A 27,089-nucleotide genomic window follows, 5' to 3' on the forward strand; every position below is an offset into this window, starting at 1 on the left:
AGCTAGAGAGTCTGTTTCTGTACTGTACCTGCCACGACCGTATGACTCGACAAGTCAGAAATGATGTACAGTACTGTGCAAAATTTAGCAACTCCTCGTTTTTTTAAAAAATATTTTGTTTCCGAAGAGCCAGACTTGTTTGTTTTTCAAGCGGTTTTGAGCAGGCCTTTTGAAAGTCTTTAAAAGTTTTTCTTTGGACATTTGCTGGAGTTTGACCCATTTTCAGTCCTTGTACCTCACCAATTTCAGAAGAATTTTTGTTTGTCTGTTTGCTTGGTGAATTGCTCAACAAGGAGTGTGTCAACCTCTAAATCACTGGAGCATAAAAAAGCACCTACAAAACATATTTCTAGAGACATACTTAGAAGTTGATTATTACTGACAGGGTTTATTTAGAATTTAAAAAACTCAAAACTCTGTGACTGCTAAATTCAAATGTACCTGAAATGATTTAGTTTATATACTAAGCTACGGTAATATTATCCAAATAGAACAGAAACGGTTTGTTCAGAAATATTAATATTTCAAATTAAATCAGCACATATTCAATTTCCCACTTGAGAATAAGTGGCAGGGCATATACTCAAAGGCGACATAATCTCACATTTTTCATATAAAGTGAAATTAAACTCTCTTTTCATGAGCAAATGTGTCTTAAATCCTAAAACATCTCAAAGATTACATGACATGACTCTTATAGAGCTGTCTTTGTATGAGTGTTGAGAGACAAGAAGTGCAGTGAACTATAAATCAGTGTGAAAACGCTCATCTTGAAAGGTTACATTTAGATAAGGTAGAGTGAATCTCTTTTAAAATCAAGTTCTGTAACCGTTAAATGTAAGTAAAAGTAAGTTTGTCATTGACCACATTATCAACTTTATCAACTTGAGACAGAAGCACAATGGAGTTGCATTTGTGTGTTTAGTAGAGGAGTTATACATACTTTGTTTTCAGTTAAGATTAAAATACCAAATTCTCCATTTGGTTTTGCATAGAAACATTTACAGACACAGAGATGCAGCCAAATATAGGCAAAAAATAAATTATTAAATAAATCCCACAGTCAGACTTCAGTGGGTTGTTACATAGAGACTTTTCATAATACAAGATGCATAATCATGTGGCAGTAACTTATTAACCTTTACAGTAGAGAACATCCCTCAATAAACGCCTCATTGCAGTTCTTCATTTCAGAGAGATTTTAATAAACCCCGTTAAAGGCCTCATAAAGACCCAAAGAGGCAGGATACATGGAGTGTGACCAGGGGGAGTGTTTTTGTGTGCAATGATACCCTGAGCTATACCTGCATTTCATTATTGCATGCTGTAGTTACAGTTTTGCACAGACACTTTCAAGTGCTGTTTTACTCTTAGTTAATATCGTCTTTTATTATTAACAATTTAGTACATGCTCTTGTTTATAGTTGCAATCAGAACTTTACATCTTATATATCTTTAATTATTTTAAAAAACAAGAATTTGATGCACAAGTTTGAATTTATTTTGTGTTTTCTCCAATCTACACGGGTTCAAAAGCATATATACAAGCTTAAGTAAATTTTTACAACCCCACTAATATTTGGTTACATGTACCTTAGAAAGTTGCACCTCAACTAGATGCTTGGTAGCCATTAACAAAATTCTAGCATGACTCCTGCTGGATATTTCCCCACTCTTCTTGGCCAACGTGATTTAAATTTGTTGGTTTCCTGGCTTTGACCCAGCATAGACCATGTTTTCAATATGGTTGAGTGGTTTGGGGAGACCATTCCTAAAGTTTAATGTTTGTCTGCTTTGACCAAAACCAATGTGTGTTTGAGCTGTTGAAGCATTGAGTTGTGCTGAAAGCCTGATTGTTTAGCTCTTGATGTGAGATGAAGTTGAAGAATTTGGAGGTAGTCCTCCTTCTTAATTATTCTGCTTTGTGCAATATTCCAGCACCACTGACAACGAAATAGCCCCAGGGTACGATGCTACCACCGCCATGCTAAACAGCTGGCAAAGTGTTATTATGTTTGAAAGCTCCATCTTTACTCCTCCAAATATACGTCTTGTTATTGTGGTCAAATAGCTCAGTCTTTATCTTGTCTAACCAAGAAACTTTTCCCCAGAATGTAATTTTTTGTCCATGTAGGTAACTGCAAATTTCAATTAAGTTTGAAGGTGTTGATTTTGGCAGCAAAGGCTACTTTCTTGCTTGGAACCTTCTTAGTTAACGGCGATTTAAAACTCACTTCACTGTGGACAGTCACGCTGGTGTTCCACTGGTTACCAGTTCCTGGCAAACTTGAGCACAGATGCTTACTGAGCATTCAAAATTATTTTCTTTGCCAATTTTTCCAGACTTTGTCAAAGTGGTGATTTATCTTGTAGAACTCGTACTTATGTACAGTTGTTTGAACTGATCATTTTGGAATCGTTAGTCATTCAGAAATGCCTCCAAGAGACTTTCCCAACTTGTGCTAATCTACATTTCTCTTTCTTAGATCTTCACTGATTCTTTCCCAACTTTCCCATTGTTCGGAGTATTATTCAATTCAGTGAGTGCTGTCAAACAACAAAGAGAAACTACCAGTTGTAGTCAATCGAGCTCACTAATGAGAAGTTAATGGGCCTTGGCCATGTGAAAACATTGTAAAACCTTCAGCACCACTTATTAAAAGATTAAAGTGAGTGTATCTATACATCTGAGCCGTGCTTTTTAAAGTGATTTAAGATTGATGCTGTATAATCATTGCACCTTCGATAAAGAACAGGTCAGAACAATCATATCCATGATGACTGTTGATAAACTTCTGGCCACAACTGTATACACTGTGTTGGAAATTCTGTGAATGCTATAATTCTGCAGAATAGTGCAATCGTAACAAAGTGCCCCCAGCTGTGTTTTCCTCTCTGCTTGTGTTGAGCTGACAGGATTTCGAACTTCTCAGATATCCTAATCAGAACACTGCAAGAGATTTGCCTCAGAGCTGAAATCAATTGTCTTTTTGTTAGAGTGTAAGCTTTTGAGTCACACACTGTAGCACATATGACCCAAACATTCTCCCCTAAAACTCCCTGCAGGCAAAGAGGAGTCTTTTCTTCACCCCCTTTAGATTACAAATAGGAGTTTCAGTATACCTTAATTTACCTGGAGACATCTCAAACAACCCTATAATAATAATAATAATAATAATAATTGGGATGAATAAAAAAATGACATAACCATGCTACTATATATTAAAAACAACATCTCTAACATTTTCAAAAATTGAATATATAAGGTTAGATTTATAGTTTGGCTTTCTATATATAATATGTAAAGTTAATAATCTGGCTAATAAACCATAATGATTTACTTGGTTTGTTGACTCTTATAATTAATGTATTCAATTAAAATCACAATATGTGCCACTGGTACAGTATTGTAGACAGAGCTTCACTTCTGTGTGTTTTATTTTCTCTTAGATTATTTGCTTTTCTCAAAATCTGTATTTAGCTATTAATTAATAGCAAATAATTAATTTTTAGTGTTTGCACAAAGTGCTTGCTCAAAGAGAATTTTTATTTTTTTCTACAACATGGAAAGTTTTCAACTTACACTGTGTCAGTGCTATATCAGTAACGTCCTTGATAGAAAATAGTTGTTAATGGAGACGTTAGTATCTACTGAACAGTTTGCACTTGTTATGTTATACAGGTACTTATATTCATGTACACTTGGGTTAACTATGATTTTTTTTTTAAATGTTATCAAAAATAGACAATTAGAGGGTGTTAAGGTGCCTGGGTCGTCGACCCAGTGTTTTGTGTTTTTTGGTTCCTTGATTCTGTTTATTTCATTATATTCTAGCTTTGCCTTATGGGTTATAGGATTATTCTTAGTTTAGGTTCTCTGTGTGGGTTTTGTTAGTTTTAGTGTTCTGGTTTTCTGTCTGTGATCCATAGTTGCTGTCTCCCCTGTCTGCTGTATCCCCGTGTCAAGTATGCGTCTCTGTGTAATGTTTCCTGTTTTACTTTGAAAGTCCACGTCTTATGTTAATGTATCTGGTTTTGCTTCCCCTGTCTCGTTAGGCCTGATTTGCCCCAGCTGTGTTTCCCTCCTGTTTCCCATTCCCTGATTGCTCCCTCTGTGTATTTAAGCTCTGTGTTTCTCTGTGTGTCATGATCTACCAGAGGTGGGACCAAGTCATTGTTTTGCAAGTCTCAAGTAAGTCTCAAGTCTCTATCCTCAAGTCTCAAGTCAAGTCTCAAGTAATGTCAGGCAAGTCAGAGTCGAGTCTCAAGTCACTGGTGTAAAAGTCCGAGTCAAGTCACAAGTCTGAAACTTTGAATTTCAAGTCCTTTCGAGTCTTTAAAAAAAAAACGAAAAAATAATGTTGCAGTTATGCTAAATGTAAATATTAGACCATGTAATTTTAAAATCTGTGTTTTTCTCAACACATGACAAAATAGTGAACTTAGAAAATATACACAAATTGTGAAATTGCACCTCTTTAAAATGCAGCTCAATTAAACCTAGCTCCAAGAATAATTTTCACCGACAGTTCTGAGATACGCTGCATGTTATTCTTGGATGCGGTTGTAGGACCGGCTTTAAAATCGCATGACAAAAATATCATACACATTAAAAAGAACTGCATCACCAACGTAGCCTGGACAACATTTGCTAGTTAGATGAAGTCAGCTATCTCATTGTAGCATATTTATATGCATATTTATAATCATACGGTTCTTGGAGTGAGTGCATACACTCGTGAAGTTTAGTAACTTCAGGTCACTGCAACAAGTCCAGGTACAGTTTACCGACGGATGGGTGCAGGACCTTGAAATGCACCGTGTAGAACGAAAGACCATCGTACGTATCATAAGTTTACCAGTCTCACAAATCGTCTTCATAAATACACATTCGTTAACCGTTTATTAATAGGACCTTTGAGCTCAAGGGTAATTAATTAGTAGTGGAAATCATTTCTGGTAGCATCACAGAAATGTAGCAGTGACAATAATACTGTATGCTGTAATCGTACTGGGCAATTAGTGATACAAAAAACCTGTTTTATCCTGTGAATAAAAGTATATGTTTTTGTTAATGTACCATAATAACAGAAGCGAAACGCAATATTGTGTCAGGACAATTCACTATTTATGCACAATAAATAAAGGAGCATAGCGCAACCATTTCTGTTCAGCGCCAGACTTGCTTGTAACCTATATCACTAATTATGTTATGAAAATGACATATTAACTACTAAAAAACACTGACCTTCGTGTAAATGCTTGGAGCAGACTAACCTGTGAGCTGGAGTGTTCTGGGACGTTATATTTGATCTTTGAATGGCTGCAATCCAGGCCATCCGTCGCGTCTTTGTTACTTCAGAAACATGGCTTGAACAATTTCTCTTCAACGACGTAATCCGATAACAACCGATCTCTTTACCCGTCGGCTTCCCGTGGCTGTCATGCGACCGGCTATTGCAGTTAATAATACAACGGCTTCTTGACATTTTTGTGTTTCTTTTTATCGCTGTGTGACTGATTTCAATTGAAAGCCTGCGTGCGCTACTACCGCTTGCCACGAGTTCCCAGAATCCTTTGCGGTTCTACCCGTGAATGACGTTACATTTTCAATCTCTATATAATATGCGTGTTAAATTTTATATTTGGGGTAAAATATCAAGTCTTTTCAAGTAAACCGGTTCAAGTCCAATTCAAGTCCCAAGTCATTGGTGTAAAAGTCCAAGTCAAGTCACAAGTCTTAGAACATTTTTTCAAGTCAAGTCTAAAGTCATAAAATTAATGACTCGAGTCTGACTCGAGTCCAAGTCATGTGACTCGAGTCCACACCTCTGTGATCTACTATCATATATGCTGTGTGTTCTGTCTGCCTGTGTGTTCTGTCTGCCTGTGTAAGTTATTTGGAGTCTTAGTTTTGTTCTGTTTGAGTTCACGTTTGTCTCCGGAGTTTGCACTTTGGGTCCTCCATTTTACCACTCCTGCCTGCACTCAGCCTACAAATGACAGAGCGTATATATTGTAATATACATATTTTGATCCATCATCCACTACTAACTGGAAAACTTCTGACTGAAAACTTCAATCACCGGCTTCATTTTTCAGCATGACAGTGTTCCCATCCTGTACACTGCCACACAATGACAAAGACATATCTTAACATAGCATCATGTTAAAAGAGAATGGAGCAAAGGCAACCAACATCCCAAGAACAGTTTTAAACGTCCTTCAAGAATCCTGGAAAACTATCCTGAAGAGTACTTAAAGAAATGTACAGAAAATCATAAGAATTTACAAAAAGTCATCCCTAAGAGAGTTCAGGCCGTGTTGAAGTATAAGATGGCCATATCAAATACTGACTTTGTAGTTTTGTAGTAGTTTACTTTAAGAAGTTTGTAGTGCAGTAAAAACATTTGCAAAGTAGAGACAAGTGTAATATGAGTTTAATTATTTTTAAGAACTTTTTATTTATGTGGTTTTAGTAGATGTGTAGAATTACACATCTGCTATAGAACTAAATATTTAGTAATACACATTTAGTATATGTTGCTTTCCAAACCCCCCCCCCCCCCCCCCCCCCCACATGTATACAAATTGTAACGTGTTTAACCAGTTATAACCTTTTACTGTAATGTAGATAATAAAATAAATTACAGTAGAATCTCCATCTGTATATCATTCCCTTTATGTTAAGGGTTTTGTCATTTTTCAACCAATAAATCATTACACGGGCCTTGAACTTGTTGGATATAAGCCAACACAATTCCTACACAATTTTATTAGAATTCATTCAAATCTTTTCGAGCTATTGTGTTTGCAGACAGAATGATGACATGCATGCGAATGCTACCAAAAACATAACCTCCTTGGCAGACGTAATGAGGGGTCTCTTAAGACTATTTGCATGGTATAACACATGCCCATGCTACAGGATTGATTAGTCTGAGAGTTAGTCCATTGTTAGGTATTTGCAGCATTTATACAAATTTATGTTATTTAGTATTAATTAATATGATACATGCTTTTATAAGGTGCATAAACGGTATAACTGGGTCATTTTAACCCATTTTGTTAGGTGGTTGCCAGGCAAAATAATGACACTATACCTCCTGTTGTGAGATATAGATGAGAACCTTTAGGGACCTTAGCTGTACCTGTATGCCAAATTTAAATATTAAGGATACATATATACCTATTTATACCAAAATGACTGTGGTCAGATTGGGTTGTTATAAGCAGTGGGGACAAGTTTTATAACATGAAAGAGTTAACTGGAATCAGCAATTTAGAAGCACCGATGATTATATATCCTATAATGACCACTCTCTTGTCAAAGCTGTTAGTCAGTACTTTTAAGTCCTTGTCATTGTAAAGTTCAAAGTCAGTGTTGTAATTTAACGGGCTAAAGCTGACACAACAAAAATGTGTCACTGTCCTAACATCCCCTGCCTGTACAGTATACATAATACATTATCCTATAGCTATGTGTATGTTGTGTAATGTCTATAATTGAAGGTAAATCGGTTCTAAGTCCAGCTTTTCGCTAAAGCCCTCCAGGTGTTTTTCTCAGAAAGAGATACTGAGGCACACCACACTATTTCTCTGTGGATAGATTGTGTGTACATTTATTGTGTGCATGTGTGTGTGTGTGTGTGTGTGTGTGTCTGCGTGTGTGAATGATTATTTGTCCTTCTCTGTCTGCAAATTTAAGTCCAATTGCCAGTTTTCATGTCAAGGTGACTTAATTTACATACCAATCTCCATGCTCTCCCTTTGACTCTCTCTCTTTTATTCCTTTGCTCTTTCCCCGCCTCTCTTTCCTCTGCATATCATCTCTCAGGTCTGTAACACTGAGTCAGAGTCACTGAGCCAACAGACTTTTTTTTCCACTCTTTCACTGCCACAGTCTATACTTTTGGTGGATAAATTATTTTATAATACTTCCAGTAATAATACCTGTATTCTAGAGTATGCGAAAAATGGTGCATTTACTTCCCATGATTACGCTGTCCAACATGTTAGATAATAATATGTGGAGAATTACAGCTACCACGAGCTGCAGACAAATATCTAAAGCTGCTATACTTAAATAGAATGTGACAGACGTGAACGACACCATAGGAGTGTGCATCGACCTCCGGCTGTCCATCAATCAAGCGTAAGCACCAACACCTTCCCACAATGCCACGGGGTGCCTGCTGTGAATATTTAACATGCAGAGTTGTCTTCTGCAGACTTCTTGGGCACTTCAGTGGTTGATACAGGTTCTGGCTTGACTTTATATATGTATAAATTTCCTTACATGCAAATGTGATGTACATGCCCGTGTTTGTGCCATTGAGTGTATGTTTGCATAGTTGTATTTGTACAGTAGACAAATACAGCGTATTGTTCACGTGTACTCTGTAAGCCTCGAGCAACACATCTTCCCACTCTGTTCCCTCCAGATAGGAGGTATTGAGTCAATAATGTTAGTTTTCTGCACCAAGAGGGCATAGCTCTGTGGGGCTATCTTGCATCTTGCTTTAGCTTCCTACAGCGTCTTCTAGATGCCCTTTTGGTCATTTTTATGTAGGAGAAATATTCTTTTTTTTTTTTCTCTGATTCCAAGTAGCTACAGTGTATTCTCATTTTGTCCCTCTTAGTACTATCTGTTGCTAGCCTTCCATAGTAGCACATAGCCACACGTCTTTTAAGCATACATAGATGCGTGGGTGCACACGTGCATGTCTGTGTCTGTTTTATGGCCCCAGGAGGTCAGAGGTGTTTATATGAGAGAGGGGACTCCCTTATTGCTTCCATAACCTGAATAGATCATATGAAACTCCGTCATTTACAGTGAATGGGAGCATCTGGCCAGCCATAAATGTAATGTAATGAAATGAAAGCCCATATGGCCTGTACAACCAGCCTTCCAACAAGGTGACTGACCAAGTGAGAGCTATCCCAGACAGACACACATTAAAAAGAATGTGGTCTTTTGGGGTGAGGCCATTTGTAATGGTTTGGATCAGGCTAGTCTCACAGACACGTGGATCCATGCCTTCGTTACCCCTAGACTCAATTACCGCAATGGTTCCTAACAAACTCTGGATGTGTTTACCGGTTTACTCACTCACTCGAACACTTTTTCTTGACCACAAGCACCTCTCCTGGCTTGCTGTTCCACATTAACTGAAGCTGCAGCCCTTTTGGTACATGCACGTAGCCTTTAACTTTCCATTAGCTAGAGAACCTAAATGTCTAAATCAGTCGGATTGGACATTTAGGAGTCTTTTACCAGCTTCCTAGTACAAAGTACTTGCGCCCTTATGAGAGTAGCTCAGGTAATTGTGTGGTGAATTCACACAGAGCAAGTGGACATCATGTGCCTCCTTCACACTCTGTCCAGATAAGAAGGTCACCTAAATCAAGTGGAGTAATGATAGTTTGTCTGACCCAGGCTACTTCCTGTTGTGTTCTACAGGTGAGAAAAGCACCTGCAGAAATATCCCAGTTTGATTTTCCCAACATTGTTTGCAACTTATGTGGAAAAGTGTCTTTCATTTTTTCAGGCACAGACCCATCCACAGCCGTCACCATACTCCCTCCTCCTTCCCCAGATACATTGAGGAGTGCATCACTGTCTTAAACTGTATTTAATTGATAGACAGTGTTTTGGAAATTGCATTTTATCAAATGATTTCCCCCCTTTTCTCTTTCTCTTTATTCCTCTGTTTATAAAGTACTCACAATGTAGTACTCAGACTACAAGCAAACTGCACCAAGCTACAAAGCTTCAGGGACAGGATTAAGGGATACGATTATCAGTCTTATCCCTTTCAAAGACTCTGCATATTCACAAACAGATATCTTTTTAGAGATGATTTCATGTAAGTATCTCTACAAAGTGCTTTCAAACTAGAAACATATTTTTTTTTACAACTTTTTACAACCTCACAGCCCTGCTAAAGTCTGAAAGAAACTGGAGCACTGAAGCTAAATGCCAGAAAATTCCTGCGATTGAGGTCCAAAATCTTGTGGAGAGACCTCCAAAAATAGTAGAAACTATTACAGCGGCAAGGGTGTCCACAGATTTTCGGCCATGTATCATAGGCTTACCAGGGAACACTTTGTTACAGTCAGTTCTTAGCTATGTGTCAGTGGTGATAGGGACTGTAATGAATGTGGCTTTGATGATCGTTTTTATAACATTAATTTAAAGACAGAGTCATCTTTCTTTCTCGAATATCAAAGCTCGGGTCGTAGCTCAGGTGGTTGCTGAGAAAAAGGGGGAGGGTTGAGTCCTCGAGAGGCCATGAATCTTTCACTGTCCTGTTGTGAGACCATTTTTGCATTTCTCGTTTTTTCAGATTAACAATTTCAGCTTCCCCCCCCCCCCCCCCCCCATCCATCCATCCATCCATTTTCATCCGCTTTGTCCGGGGCCGGGTCGCGGGGGCAGCAGCCTTCCCCCCCCCCCCCCCAAAAAAAAAAAAAATTTCAGAATGTAGTCATGAATGTTTTCCACTGATTTTCCATTATTGCTAGCACTACAAACACAAAAAGAGGGCGAGCGAGGCAGAGGGGGGTAAAAAGGAAAAGAATAATAACTGATAAGCTATCAAAGGAAAAAAAAACATGGTTCGTTTTTGGTTTGTGAAAAAGAAAAATCATATAAAAAGTTTCCTTTTTCTTTCTTATTCTTTGCAGATGTTTTTATTGAGCTGACAATAAAAGAAGACTAAATAAGAGCGTTATTCTAATCAAACTCATTCGTTAACTCCTTGCACTGTTCTTCTGTGCCGACAGGAACTCTACATACTGCATGAAGGTTTCCATGTCTCTGACTGTGGCGGAAAATGACACAAACCTGTGCTACAACTCTAAAATGAGACGAATGGAGAAGGCTGAGCTCAGCAAGAGTAAAGACATCCTCTGTCCTGACATAGATGACTATGTTGAACCTGGCAAAGAACCAGACATCACCTGGTCCAAGGTGAGCTTGCTGTTCGACTGAGCGTGCTCGTTAATATGTGATTATGTTTCTTCTGCCATATGATCTTTGCATCATTATTTTATCCTTGCCTGGAGGCTCAGTGATATTTTTGTTTCCTGAATCCTCTTATTTGTCAGAAAGAAGGGGGCGTCTGTCTTTCTGATTATACAACCGAGAAATATTCTTCAGTGCTTCATTGGTTTGTTTTCATCTAATTTCTTGCCTGTTTGTGTTTAAAGCCTTATTGGAATTGTGTTTCCAGATTACTTAGGCAGATTATATATAAAGGCAATGATGACAATGAAATCCTTAAGCCACATTCGCAGTGTGCCACACCATTTTGAGAGTCATCGAAAGAGAGTGAGGAGGGAGCAGAGGGCAGCCACAGAGATGGCTTTTATAATGAACACAAAACCTCTATGAGAAGAAAATTGTGCAATGTCATTCTGTGCCCTGTGGAAAGAGTGGATACCCTCCAAATGCTCCTGGTCCCTGATCTTTATTCAGCATGCACCTCCGCCCCCATCACCTGGGTTCTTGCCTTTCCTAGGTCAGGCATGGCCTGCGGACAACAGAGTGCATCCCGGAGAAAGGCTCATGCCAGACTAATCACAGGCAGATCAGCGGTAGATTAGCTGGCCGGGCTTGACCTCTAGGTTTTTCCAGAATTCAATTACGATCTTGGTAATGACTGGGAGTGCTGGAACCCGGAGTTATTTGGACCACTGCGGAGCCTCCGTGATTGAATTTGAAGGTTGCCGAGAGCAATGGTAGAATAGAATCCACCGAGCCACCGCTGTCCCTGGCTGAGCACCAAGGAGCTGAAGAAAGTATCATGTCACGAAGTCACTCACTTTGCCTGCTCACGTATACTCGCATTGATTGATTGATTGATTGATTGGTAATTTATTTCAACATGTGAACAATATACAAGTACATTTAGAAAAGAAATGAGAGAAAAAAAAATATACTATACAAATTACATACAAAAAAACATTCTGATTAATTTACATGTTGAAAGGGAGTGGGAAGAAGTATACACTTATTTAATCCCACCCCTGTCCCATAAATTATCAGTGAATATTTAGTCAGCTTCCTTACTGATATAATTTGTAATAAAAATAGTGAACAGATTTCTGATATACTATATACTATAATATCACATCATGAATTTTTTGTTTGTTTGTTTTTAAATAGAGACATTCACTTAATTTAAATATTTTCCTTTTCTTTATAGATCGAGAAGATCATATTTTTATAACTCTTTTTGAACAGTTTTATGTTTGGACATTGCTTTAATTCCATATTCAGTTTGTTCCATAGTTTCACTCCTTGAACAGAAACACAAAAGCCTTTTCTTGTAGTACATACCTTCATTGTTTTGAAGTTACAAAAACCCCTTAAATTATAACTTCCTTCTTTCAAAAAAAACATACTCTGAATATTACCTGGCAGTTCTTTATTTTTTGCTTTGAATAGAATTTGTGCTGTTTGGAATTTCACTATATCGTCAATTTTCAATATTTCAGACTGCAAAAATAGTGAGTTTGTTTGTTCCCTATAACCTGCATTGTGGATGATTCGAATTGCTTTCTTTTGAAGAGTAAAAAGTGAATGTAATGTGGTTTTATAGTTATTGCCCCAGACCTCTGCACAATAGCTTAAGTATGGTGAAACCAGTGAACAGTAGAGAATATGAAGTGATGTTCTGTCGAATACCTGTTTTGCCTTGTTTAGTACTGCAATGCTTCGTGATACTTTGGAATGAATATATCTTACGTGAGCTCTCCAGTTAAGTTTTTCATCTATTATTACCCCCAGAAATTTATTTTCACTGACTCTTTCAATATCAACACCATTTATTTGAATCTTTGCATTTGTATTTAAACTACTATTTCCAAATAACATAAGTTTAGATTTATTCAAATTTAATGATAATTTGTTTTTATCAAGCCAGAACTTCACTTTACTTATTTCATTAGTCATATCCTCCAATAAATTCTGCAGATCATCACCAGAGCAAAAAATGTTTGTATCGTCAGCAAAGAGAACCATTTTTAATACTTTGGACACTTTACAGATGTCGTTAATGTACAAGTTGAAGAATTTTGGACCCAAAACTGACCCTTGGGGTACACCACAAGCAATGTCCATATATAAGGAGCAACCACCATTTATTTTCACAAACTGCTTTCTGTCACTTAAATAACTCCGGACCCAATCTAAAACTACCCCTCTGACACCATAACGTTCCAGTTTTCTTATTAATATATCATGATCTATAGTGTCAAATGCCTTTGTCAAGTCTATGAATAACCCAGCCACATATTGCTTTTTGTCTATGGAATTTGTGATGTATTCTATTGAATCTAATAGTGCCGATGATGTTGATCTGCTTGATCTGAATCCGTACTGACTCTCAGTGAGTAGTTTATGTTTATCTACGGATGTAGCACAAACACACTTATTTTGTCTGCAGAGAGTAGTGTAAATAAAATTCTCTGTCTCTCTGTGGCCTTTGTAGAATATTGAATGGAGAATATTCCGTTCAGTGCAATAAATCTTGATCAGATAAGTAGGACAATAGCTTAGTTTTATCATTTTAGCTTATAAAATTATTATATCAGAGTGACGAGCTATGTGTTTTTACCACTTTATTCACTTTTTTTTACACTCAGCATTGTTAAAGTGTTTGAAATCTCATGGATGTATATTTGTAAAAAAGATTCTGCAGGTCTTAAATTTCTCAAGGCCTTGCTTTCCCAGAATATTCCATCTCTGGCCGCACAAAGTCCACAGCGTCTTTACACTTGTCACTTATATGACATCTGACACCTCCCGTGATATATCAGTAAATAGATATTTACAGTTCTGATCTGACTGTTCTTTGGTACACAGGAGTGCCGTCCAAAGCAGTGGCGTGCAAGCATCATCCAGAAGAGAGACATTCTGTCTATCCAAGAGGTAACAGAAGATGACATTGGGAATTACACCTGCGAAGTCCAGTTTGGTGGTTTTGTGGTCAGAAGGACGACTGAACTCACAGTAACTGGTAAGTTCTCAGGAAAACTGAAGATGTGTTTTCTGCGTGTAGAGGCGCCATTTATACAAATTCTCCACATAGTAGCACATGTTTTAAGAATGAGCAGAGTAGTAATTATAGTAGACAGTTGAATAAAAGGAGAGGATTGTAACAAAGATACACACGTAGCCACGCACACACACTCATACAAACACAGACACAAATACCACAGGGTATGGCAATGATGTCCTGCTGTTGTGTTAATTGTTGGAGGGAGGTGAATGCTGTGGCCTGGCATCTATCCCTCCTTCTAACTCAGCACTTTCCAGTCAGCTAAGCAGTGTTGAAATATTTAAGGCTATAGGCTAAACTCGTTCACACAGAGAGCTAAAGAGCCAGGACCAAGGTCAGTAGATTTACAGTGCACTTACTCTTTGTTTCTATACATCTCTCACTCCTTTTTTTTTTTTCTCTTTACCTTGCACAGCTGCAAGGTGAGCGTGTGACAAATAAACGCATTCATCTGTTGAAACCTGGGAATTGGATGCTCTGGCTTGTGTGTTCTGCCAGGTTAACTGCTCTGATGAGGATTGAGGGTGAATCTAGTTTTTCCTTTGCCCTTTTATACTCAATGTTGCCGCCTAAAGAATACTGATCTGTCTGATACTGACTGCTACAGTATATTGTATACTAACACTGCTATATTGAGTGGATTCTTTGTTTTCAGTTGTGATGTAGCAATTACAAGAAATTATTCAGCGCATCTTTTTGATGATGTTTAGGATAGTGGTATGATAAATGCAAATATTTAATATGATTTCATTATTAAATGTGTCCGCATAGATTGTTCATGGGCATGTTTGGTGTTTTCCCCACACTGAATATTTGTGAACACTTGATTGATATCCTTAGTGGCACTTTTTTGAGTAATTGGCCATTGTTGTTATGTAATATGAAGGCGTTTATGCATTTGAAGTGCACAGACTGCTGTCTGGCAGAGAGAGAGAAAGCTACATGTCTTAACCTGAGCAGAGTGTGCTGTTGGATAAGATTAAAAGTGATCCTGGAGGTGTGGTTTTGAGATTGGCTGTGGTTGTGACTGATGGGCTATCAGTTTATCCACGGCAGGGTTCAACAGGCAGACACATTAGAATTTGGCATTATTGCCATTACTATCGCTGGGAGAGCCTTCCCAGCTTGGTTGACTCATTACTCTAGTACGTGAGTACCCCTCAGTTGTGGGTCATGCAGTTTGTTAACCAGTTTGGGTTTTTGTTCCATAGCTCCAAAGTCACATCACCAGTGTTGAAAGTAACCTTTTTCCCTCCCTAGATATTGTGGTATCTACAGTTGATATGAGCAAAATTTGCAGGTTTGCTAAGCATTTAGATAATAAATTGAATACATTTAAATAATTTTGGAGCAATCCAAAAGAAAGTTCAAGGTATTCTGGCATGCTGAGAACTATTTATTTATTTAATCAACTTTTTGGAGAAAATGTAATAGCAAACTCTGAGGACTTTACCTTGCCAGTGTGCCCTAAAAGAAACTTTGTTGTTTCTGCATTTTTTAGTGAAAGGTGAATTAAATCCCTTCATCTTTTGGTACCACAACAATTCACCTTGGCTAAATTTACTTTTTAAATTGTTTTTGATAGATTTTGTTTTAAGTTGTTTTGAATTCATAGTGCACACCATAGCATACCTGTTCAACTGCTCGTTTAAAAGAAATCTCTAATTATCCAATCACATGGCAGCAACTCAGTGCACTAAAAATGACTGGACACCACAACCTACTTGAGTGTTGTTGCTGATCACATCCATCCCTTTATAACCACAGCCACCCATCATCTGAAAGGTGCTTCTAGTCGGGTACTGCACCATGTCCAAGAGTTCAGATTCACGCCACAGATGTGGTCAAATCTGCAGCAACTGTTTGAAGCTGCTATGTTAATATGGACCTAAATATCTGAGAAAAGTTTCCAACACCTTGTTTAGTCTATGCCACAAAGGACTAATGCATTTCCAAATACAAAAGGGGGTCAACACCAGTACTAGAAAGGTGTACCTAATAAACTGTCCTGTGAGTATATGGTCTAATAATACTGTTGGTGTGTTTAATTGAATGCTATAAAATGTGTAGGCTTCATGAGTGAATCCCATGCTGGCTGCAGAACATAAAGTGCCATCATTTGTCATGAAAACAGAGTTAGAAAGTTTACACTTGGGACACGATGCTTTTCAGCATTAATGCAGCAGAAAACTATCAACCATGACAACAGTTTAGCGAGATTCTTTTGACAGGGAAATGCAGTAATGTAAATGCCTGCGTTCTCTTCTGTATTTTCTACTCTGCTTTTTCTGTTGTAAAAGAAAAAAATATGGGGATCAGTGTTGGTCAAGTTACTTGAAAAAAGTAATCAGTAACTAATTACTGATTACTCCCCCCAAAAAGTAATCCCGTTACTTTACTGATTACTTATTTTCAAAAGTAATTAATTACTTAGTTACTTAGTTACTTTTTAAAAACACGATTTACAACCTGAAGAGGTGATAAAGTGATAGATCTTTCAGCCCAATTCTACTTTTTCTACATAATCCATCATACAAAATGTAATCAAATGGAAAAGTCTCTTTTTTTTTAACTTGTTTTAACTTTATGCATCAAGCAAAACATTTAATTATATGCAACATTCTCTGACTTGAATAAATTAGTTTAACATTTAAACCTATTTTCTACACATTCCAGCACATAAAATAAAATATTTTTTGTGTTTTCACTCACTCTTTCAAACAGATGCAAGTAAAACACAGCAGAAAATAAATAAAGTCAAAGACTCAGCGGTCCTTTTGCTCTATTTTCACCTGTAAAGCAGGAGCAGGGTAGGCGGAGGGTTACCCTGGTGTAGGTGTGCTGCGGTCAGTTGAAGAATCCGCGCGAGTGTCTCTGTGAGTTTCCCATCACGTCGTAGCTACTCGGTGTTTGCTCGGAAGTTTAGGGGTTTTTTTCGCTGTAAAAAGAAGTTTTCTTCCCACGCACGATGGACGCTAATGTTTTTGTCACTTTTTATGGAATCAAACTCAAAGTAAGGTCAGTACTTCCACACTTTAAACGCTGCACGCTCATACTCTCTCCCGCACTCGATATATTATCCATTGTTTATCTGCACACAGCTGCTGTCACCAACGTCGCACTTGCTTACGTCACTGTCATGAGACATTCTCGCAAAAAAAATCACGGTTTTAGTAACGCAGTAACGCAGCGTTCCTACGGGAAAGTAACGGTAATCTAATTACCGATTTTGCAATAGTAATCCCTTACTTTACTCGTTACTTGAAAAAAGTAATCAGATTACAGTAACGCGTTACAAGTAACGCGTTACTGCCCATCTCTGATGAGGATACTCTAAATACTATAGTACCACTTGATTTAGCCTTAGTGGGATACCTCCTCTTTTAAAGCTGTAGTCTCCTGTTAGAATCAGATTAGCTCCCTCTCACCATGGGCTCATTTCCTATAATAAACCTACACCATCATCCCCTCAAGTGGGTGTGCGATTATCCACATTTTATCACATCCTGTTAAAACCGACATTGCCTGGACAGCAAACATAAAAGGCCAAACTACATCCAAGGGCTAATGTTGTAGTTTATTTGATAGGCCAAGAGGACGAAGGAGGTCATTAAGTTTAACTGATCTTAAATATAGCGCAATAGATACTGGCCTTTGCTGAGACCCTGCCTAACTGCAGAGTGTGTGTGTGTGTGTGTGTGTGTGTGTGTGTGTGTGTGTGTGTGTGTGTGTGTGTGTTCTGACCCTACTCCACTATGTAATGACTTCCATTAGAAGCAGTAGAGGAGCTGCTATGTGGAATAAAGTAAGTCTTGTAATAGAGGTTAACTATGAGCATAAACACAGGCCCTCACAGATCAGGCTGATCCAGGAGCCCCTTAATCAAGCTCTGATGCTCTTCGGGTTAATCGGAATGTAAAACAAACAACAGCCCCTCGCCTCATTTTATGTTTATGTCACGGTGCATTGAAATTTTCTTATCTGATTCTGAGCGTGCAGACGCAGGGAGGTACAGCCCGTGCAGCAACCGAGTGCACTGAGAACAAATGCACCATTATCAACAGATGGAAAGATTTTCCTTTTCCCCGCCCCCCATGGGCCTTCACCTCCACCTCCCATCTTTAAAAGAGAGTGCCTTTTTGTGTACTGTTATAATTGATTCATAGCAGCAGCAGGTTGGCCATTCCGCGGTTCCTCTGGGGAATGCTGAGTGTGGTCAGATTTGTCTACAACTGTGTTTACCCCTTCCCACTTTCACAGACACACGGAGCAGTCTTCGAGCCGAAACTGCAACCCACCTATGATATGAACCGATACGAGCGCGGGCCGCTTTATCTGTGCGTGCCTGCGAGTTTGTCTTTTTAACGTTAAACATACATACTTGTGGGAATTTTGTGTGATGTTTCATTCTACGTCTGAATCGTTTCTGTTAAATTTTTATGGCTCTCTTAGGCCTCATTCCAGTACTGTGATGGTAATGCTACAACAGTAAAACACCAGATAAAGCTCGGTTCAGCTGATGTATGCAGCCTGCTCTGTGTTCTGCAGGAAGGAAAATATTATACAGGGAGAGCGGAAAAGGATAAAGAGAACAAGGGAGCGAAAGTGACTGATAACAGCAAAAAGAGGGAGAGGGAGAAGCGATAGAACAGAGTGAAAAAGATAGAGGTTGGTGCTCGTGTATCTTATCTGTATTCCTAGCCAGTGTTTCCCAGCAGAAACAGTGTGTCCAGGACTATAAACAGACTATTATCCTAGTGTTTATCACAGTGCACATTACCGTTTGCCTCTGTCGGACTTACTGTAATGGAGTCGTTTGGCTTGATGGATGCCTCGGGCGTGGGTTTCTATCTATTGCTCCCATTATACCACTGTCTGCATCCCTTCACTGTAGAAATGTGTGCCTGCACATTCAGCATAGCCTGCAAGCATGGTGACTGAGGTTATGGCCAATGTAAATGTACCATTTGGCACAGTGAATTGGAGGTGCACAGGGCAAGAGGAAATCGAGGGGAGGAGAGGAATCGTCTACCTTACATTACCGCTTGTAGAATGTCCACAGCGCAAAAGGGGCGATGCTTGGAAAACTCAATTTATGTACAGTGAATGAATATGTTTATTTGTGAGGATAAAATATGTGACTGTTTGTGTCCTCGCTGTATAGGCATGCATTGTCTGATTTTTATACACTCAGCAGGCAGTGTTACACCTAAGATTCCTCCATCAGAGTTTACAGAAACCGAGTGTATTTGTGTGTGTAATGAGGAGCTGATGTGGGGAGAGGTGAGCTGGGACATTGTCTCATTGCAGTAAAAGGTTTCTTACCGTTCTTCCTCCACAGGGTCACCTTCAGAAGTGCGTGCACTTCACAACCTTATAAAATGTAACCGGCGACATGCACATGTGTGAGCATGACTGTGTGATGTAGTTATATATTTATTTATCAAGGCGATGACTTGACTTTTACTTTGTCGGCTGGATGTAGCCTCCGTGGATGCAGCAAGGGGAAAAAAAGCAGAGGCAGAAGCAGTCAGCAGAGACGTGAAAGAGGAGTGTGGTATCCACACCCCCTCCGTCTGTTTTCTGTCCTCATCTATCAGGCCGAAGGAGGATAGATGGATGGAGAGGCAGCGATTAGCTATGATATTATCCCATAGAGTGGGAATATGAGGAATGAGAGGTGAGAGATAAGAAGTGTGGGGTGAGAAAAAGAGATGGGTTTAGCCTCAGCTGAAACCTTCTCCATCTCCGAGACTATGTGCTTGCGTGAATACGTTGTAACTCGGATGCCTGTCGTGTGCTGGCCTGCCATGATCGACTCTCAGCCTCGGTTACTGTACATGTCCTTGGAGACGAGATGATAAAATCACACCTGAGATAAGTGTTACGCCAGCAGTTGACTTTTCCCAACTTCACTTACACACCAGTGCACTTGTGTACACACACACTTACATCAATCACACCCATGAGAGGATGGCACACCCAATATAAAATTGCTTTATATTATCTGTCACAACCTGCTGATACTGATAAATCCGCATGCTTTTCAGAGCCTATAAATTTACAAAGCAGCTCAGTTACTGGTGAAACAATAGCACTGTATAGGATGGAAGAAAATGGCTCATTAGTTTAGGGTCAACTATCACTCTCATCATTAACTAATCTGTGCCCCTTGCCATATCTACCTCACCCCTCACCTCCCCGCCCTCTCCTGCTCCTGTCTCTCCAACTCACTTCATCACTATTCACCAGCTGTCCTCTTAGAGTCTGAGCAGGCCAGAGTTCACATTGTTTTAATTCAATTAAAATCGACATCAGTCTGCATGTGACGAATGAAATTTACATACTACACAATTAATCTTGCCTGACCTACCACACACTACCCACATACACACCCTCTGTCTGTGGTTATTATCATTATCTAGGCCTATAGCGTAAGTACAAGAGCATGAGTGAAATTAAAATTATTATTCTGTCTTTTGAAGCCTTTTGAAGTCTGGGTCAATAATTAAACAGTGTTATGTAGTGGCTGACGAAGTACGTCTAAAAAGACCTGTTACTGTTATATTTTTGAGTCCAGTGAAATGGTCTCCTTTCACTGAACGTGTCCTCTATGATAGGGATAAGTCATAACGTTCATAACACTGATATCACTTATCATAGCAATATGAATGACACTGAACTTATATAGCGTGGCCTTCCAATAACATGAGTACTTCAGACTATGATAGATAGATAGATAGATAGTAGGGGTGCAACGATACACAAAATTCACGGTTCGGTTCGATATTTTGGTGTCAGGTTCAAAAAACTGTTCATGCCTTTTTAATTTGTCATTTATTAAAATTATAAATATATATTTTAACTCAAAAGTACAGTTTTTAAATTTAATGTTGCTGAAACAACAAAGTAATGAAAAAAATAAATATATCTGATCGAGAAATCACTCATCTTTGGAAAAGAGAGTTTATTACAGAGAAATGTCTCTTTCCAAACTAAAAGCTATACTATACGCTTCTTCTGGGCTATATTCTCAGCAGCATATTAAACATATCAGGTCCCCATAAGGAGAATCATGTGCTAACAGCTGTCTAAATGACTCGGGTAAAGGTTGTAGCATGCGTGCTTGTTGTTTTTGTCTGCTTCCACTTGTCTTTGCACTAGGATGATGTCGGAGTAAATATGCAGGCATATTCATTTTGTTCCCACTAGTGCTGTCAGCGGTAATCTCGTTGAAATGACGTTAAAGCCACAACACGGCAAATCTCCGTTAACGAGCTACCGCAGATCGCCCCGTGCGTGGGGCTGGACGGCCAACACGTTAACGATCTAACTGTGCTAACACACTAGTTCCCACCAATGTAATTGAGCATTGTGTGGCACATCCAACATACTGTTTTACTTTTGTCCATGACGCGCTTACCTTCAGGGTCATACGTCACATGAAAACCAAAATACTTCCAAACGCCAGATCTGAATGAGGGTGGGGGAGGTTTAATTTGCCATGTTGCAAGGAGAACTTAACTTCTGTCTCGCTAGCTTGCCCTGCGCTCAGTGAATCTGCGTTCGACTACTCCGCCTAGGCTGCACTGTCGAGCGCAGATCGACTGAGCGCTCAACACAGACAGCATCGTCAGAAGGAAAGTTGATAAAATAAATTAAACATTTTGTATTGTTCGATACATATGCGTACCGAACCGAAAGCACTGTATCGAACGGTTCAATATCGATACGAGTATTGTTGCACCCCTAATAGATAGATAGATAGATCAAATACAACCCCAACTAGAGCAAATTCCCATCATATCAGATAAAGTCCAAACTATGATCATTTCTATCTGAGTTGTTGACTACAACAACAAAATTCTTCAATGGTCAGCTGACTTTGAGGTTGAGCTTCTTGTCTATAAGGCTTGAACTGATCACAAACTATGTGTTTGTACAACTTGTCTGCAGTTTATCAATTTGTCAGATGTCTGAGGTGAAGGACTTGCTGTCACCTTTAAGAAGTCATCAAACAACACAGAACATTAAATGTCTTTTGTGTAGCAGTTTGCCCTACAAATTAATGACAAGTCTAATGATAATGATCATCATTATTGAGTATAATGGCTTCTACTCTTACAGGGTCAAGCGATGGCCTGGCTATCCCACAGATAGTTACAGGTAGTCACATATATAAGTGGCAACAATCTTGTCATCAAACTCTTGTTAGGAGTTGGATGAGAAGTACTTATAAAGTGTATTTGGCCTTTTTGTGCTTTTTATCAGAACATTTCACGATTTATTTTTGCAATTTGTACACTTGGGTTTTAAGGGGTATTTATTATTTTCTTCTTTTTTTTGGGTTGTATGGAAGCCCCAAACGCAATTTCATTGTTCTTGACAATGACAATAAATAAATAAATACTAATACTAAAATACTAAATTTGGGTAGCCTGTTGGGTAGTTCACTTAACCCCTGGAGGGTCTTAGAAAAATGCATACACTATCGGTCTTAGAGCCACAAATCGAACCAAGACTCTCCAGGGGTTAAACCACAAAATCTTTTTGGTGAAAGGCAGAGCGCAAACATTTCAATCTCATCCAGAACCACCTATTGTTCATCAAGGATGAGAAAGAAGGACTTTTGGTTCTTAAAATGCATGAAACTCTTCAGGAATCTCCAGAAATGTTACCGCAGCTGGCTCTATTTTGAAGTTTACTTCTCAAGAATGAAATTGCCGTCCTTACAAGGCTGTTGCTAAGCCCGGCATTGTACGTGAACTGCTGGGGAATAGAAAAACATAGCTCTGCTGTCACGTACTCTCCTCCGGATGCAAATCACATGTTTGTTTGTTTAATCCTCGCTTTCTCGAGAAGACAGATCTAGGCTTTCTCTCGCTCTCTGACACTTTCTCTCTCTCTTTTTGTACCTTACAATGTGCATGTTCGTGCAGTCACTCCAAAGCTATGATTTTTCTTCCATTTGTGTCCTACCCTGCTATGAAAGACAATGTCCTTTTGAACTGAACACTGAGATAGCGTGCTCCTTTCTCAATTTTGAAGTCTACATGTGAGTTATTGTACAATTTCATACCTTGCAGCAAGGTTGGAGCTCCTGTAGTTTCATTTTTAAACCCAGCAGTAGCTGTAGCAGTGCAAATGGCCTCAGTGTGAGGTTTAATTTGAACAACTAGCAGGGAAGTTTTGTCAGTTAGCATCTTGCTTATAGTATAATGTTGTACTTAGATTAGTATCGTTTTTTGTTTTTTGGTTGTTTTTTTTTTTTAATTCTAATGACATTTCATTGCTATGTAGGCTACAGTATTTTGATTTGATGATGTTGTGACTTTTGACGTTGCAAACCTTTTAGTTTGCAGACATGTTCCTTTCCTTTCCTTTCCTTGTGAGAAAAAAGGAAAGTGCTCACAGTTCTTTTATATTCAAGAAGAGCCGCAGCACAGTTCTTATGACAGAGTATGTAATGGCTGAAGGTCAGAGGACTCTGAATAACCCTCTCATTATACGCTGTCCTCAAGAAAAGAAACTCAAGAAAGGCTTTGGTCCAATTAAATGATAGGGAGTATGACCATTAACAACCACAGGGAACGTTGACAATACAAAACAGAGAAATCACCAGACACTTGATCTAAACTTTGCAGTGACTGTGGACACCTTCGTGGAGACGCCCTGATGTGAGTAATAAAGGTGTTTTTGAGCATCTGTTGGCATATTTTAAAACACTTAATGTGATTAATATGCACATCTACTCAACTGCATTCAGATGCAGGACAAAGAGCAGTTAAAAAGTGAATGGAGAGACTGTCTGTGATTTTACAAGCCTGCAGGTAAATCTAATAATGCAACATTTCAGGGTGCCAAAAGACCTTGTAGGTTGCTCCAAGAAAAATCTGGAAGGTTAAAATTTTCTGTTATTCAGAGAGTTTGGCAGTATAACAATGTCATTTTGAGTGAAATGATAGAAACTGTTTTTCTTGTCAATACGGTACAAACCAAACTAAAAAATAGCAACAATACAAGGGTAAATAATAGCTTTTGTAACTACCATCACATTTTTCCCCCTCCCTGGAGTTAATGATCTTCATAAGATTTTTGTCACCCTTGACCTATACACCTTTGACACATACATAGTGCCCAATCAAAGCATCTCTGTCTCCATAGACACACACACAAAGAGCTATGTATCAGATGTGGAATTGCTAATCATTGTGTCTCTGCGGGTGTCTTGGGGTGTCTGGCGCTGGGATGTTGGCATCGAGTCCTTTGGGCCTCTGTGTATCAGGCTCGTTCCAGAGCATCTTTCAGATGATCGATCAGATTGGGATCAGTGGGGTTTGGACTCCACATCAAAGCCTTGCAAGGGTGGTAGGATGCATTTTCCCACTTGGCGTGAGCACTGCTGTTAAAGATTGTCTTTCCCATCGAGGGTGTTTGGTCTACACTAATGTTTAGGTGGGCAGTAGCTGTCAAAGTACCATCCATATGAATGCCATGACCCAAGGTTTCCCAGCTGAACATTGCATTGTAATGAAGAGATCAATTTTATTCACTCCATCTTGACAGGTGAAGGTATACGGATGCCCACTAATGAGGTCATAAGATTTTTAAGGATTGACGCTTCAAAGAATGTTATGTATGTCAAAATATGGGTGTGTGGGTTTTTCAGCACCTTCCAGTAAGTCCGTGACTAAACGCCTTAACTGTCATTACCGTTTTATGGTGCCACCACTTTCCCTGATACACAATGAAAATAATGTCTTTACAGCAGCATTGATGTTTTTCCTGCTCTCTCGCTCTCTCTCTCTCTCCTCCTCTTCTGGCATCGCTACACAGTTTGAGAGGCTGTCCAAGATGCCAGTGTCAGCATCTACAGTGTGTGTATGTGTGCATACTTTGCACACCAGTACAGCGTGTTTGTGCACATCACTGCATCCATGTAACTGCTGCACATCCCTATGTGTGAACTGCATATTCCCACTCATGAATACATGCCCGGCTGCAGTAACTGCAAATGAATGCGTTTCTGTTCCACCTGTTCCTTGCATAAACCAATTGCCACTTGGACACACAGTCCAAATCTCCTTGCTTGTATCAGCTAAAGAAGAGCTGATTTCTCTGAATCAGGTACCAATGAGACTGATTAGATGATGGTAGCGGGTGCCAGCAGCACCCAAATGGCAGTTTTCTTTGAAGGATGTTGCCAGGCTCCAGGTAGCCAGCAGATATGTGGGCTGTAGGTGCAGGTGAGATTATGCTGATTAACGCTTTTGATTGACCTTAGTGAGATTATAATCTGGCACTTCTGTCTAGCTCGTCAGATGCTCAACATCAATAGGAAGTGCCCTCCCTGACTCATCTGTTGTCTTTATGACCATCTCTGTTCCTCACTGTGTCAGGAACAGATATTTTTTTTGTACTTTAATCAAATGCGTGGAACAATGAAGTAAAATGTGCACTGCAGAAGGAGACTGAGTCAGCTTTTATTACTGACTTGCCAGTTTGCTGCAGAATGATGTGGGTGTGAGGAGTATCATAGCATTTTTTCTTGTCCTGTATATGGTCCTGCTCTCTGGTCTCCTTTATTCCTCTCTCCCTGAGTTGTGCATTTTCTCTCTCCTGCCGTTGTTGTTGCTCAGAAAGGTAGGATGCGAGTAGTTTTGTGGGCTTTTCCCCCACATTCTAAATTTTTTTTATATTCTCTCCCACAAATCCTTTAGCGTTCTCTCCCTCAGCTAGTAATTTTAAATTCTGACTAGAAAAACTGCTTAACAGATAATAAAGAAAGTAAGTAAGTGCAGTTTCTCTAAAAACTCGACAGTGCACAATACTGTTTATGAATTATCTCTATACTTCCCTGTCCCGGTGTGGTGCATTATGAAGGCTGGGTCCATTCCTACAGTCGTTGTTTAGCAGTGCATTGAAGCAGGCTTTATGCTGATTAACTGCATCACATCTGATGGATTCCAAGCGACCTCTCCACCCCTCAATATAGCTCTGGGAGCCTTTCAGGGGGAAAAGGCTTCCCTTATTAATTAGACAAGAATAGGAAATCTATTAGTGAATGCAGACAAGGCTGAGTGCTGAATGAGGGGCTGCTGAGTTCTGTTAGTGCTAAACTAACTACAGTCATCTCCCCTGCCATTATTGCATTGAAAAGGAAATGGGTGATGTGCTCTTTTTCTTTCTCAAAGATATCTGTTCCATATTTGGTGAAAATAAATCCACATTATCAGTTGGTTGTATTGTTGCAGATAAATAACTCGCAGCAAATTAACTAAGCTAATTGCAGCCATACCTTTTTTGGCAAGTTACCTTTTCTGACTTGTCATTTTAAAAGACTTGCACTTACTGGCCACTTCATTAGGTCCTCCCATTTAACTAGTGGTTTATGCAAACATCAGCCAGTCACATTGCTGCATCAAAATGCATTTAGATATGCAGACATCATCAAGGTAACCTGTTGAAGTGATTGTTGGAGCCAGATGGGCTTGTTTGAGCATTCCAGAAACTGCTTGTGCACTGGGATATCCCTATATGCCATGTCAAGGGTTTAAGAGGAATGCTTCAGAAGACCACATCGGGTGTCACTCCTGTCAGCTAAAAACAGGGAACTGAGGCTAAAATTCACACTGGCTCACCAAAATTGGACAATAGAAGATTGGCAAAAATGTTGCCTGGTTTGAGCCATGATTTTTGCTGCAACATTTAGATGTTAGGATCAGGATGTGGTGTAAACGGCACAAACACATGGATCCATCCTGCCTTGCATTAATACTTTAGGCTGGTTGTGGTGGTGTTATTCTCTTTGGGTCCTCTAGTACCAACTGAGGATCACTAAAACATGAAGAGCCAATATTGTTGCTAATCTTGTCCATCTCTTTATGACCTTAGCCATCAGGAGATGGGTACACTGCCTCCAGCAGGATAATGTGTCACAGAGCTCAAAGCATCTTAAGTTGGTTTCTTGAACATAATAATGAATTCACTGTACCCAAATGGCCACAAAAGCCTGCAGAT

General features: G+C 39.2%; 1 protein-coding gene across 3 annotated transcripts in view; it reads left to right on the top strand.

Moving 5' to 3' along the window:
• Positions 1-27,089, top strand: part of il1rapl1a (interleukin 1 receptor accessory protein-like 1a) — a 173,354-nt gene that overhangs the window by 67,696 nt on the left and 78,569 nt on the right. For all 3 annotated transcript variants that reach the window (XM_085385190.1, XM_085385188.1, XM_085385189.1), the window contains exons 4-5: positions 10,789-10,975; positions 13,874-14,027. In XM_085385190.1, coding sequence (XP_085241316.1) covers positions 10,789-10,975; positions 13,874-14,027 — 341 coding nt within the window. The remainder of the gene's footprint in view (positions 1-10,788; positions 10,976-13,873; positions 14,028-27,089) is intronic.

Source organism: Rhamphochromis longiceps, linkage group LG16 (genome assembly GCF_057381845.1).
Source record: "Rhamphochromis longiceps isolate RC_006_pf linkage group LG16, R_longiceps_female_GT1.1, whole genome shotgun sequence".
NCBI lineage: Eukaryota > Metazoa > Chordata > Actinopteri > Cichliformes > Cichlidae > Rhamphochromis > Rhamphochromis longiceps.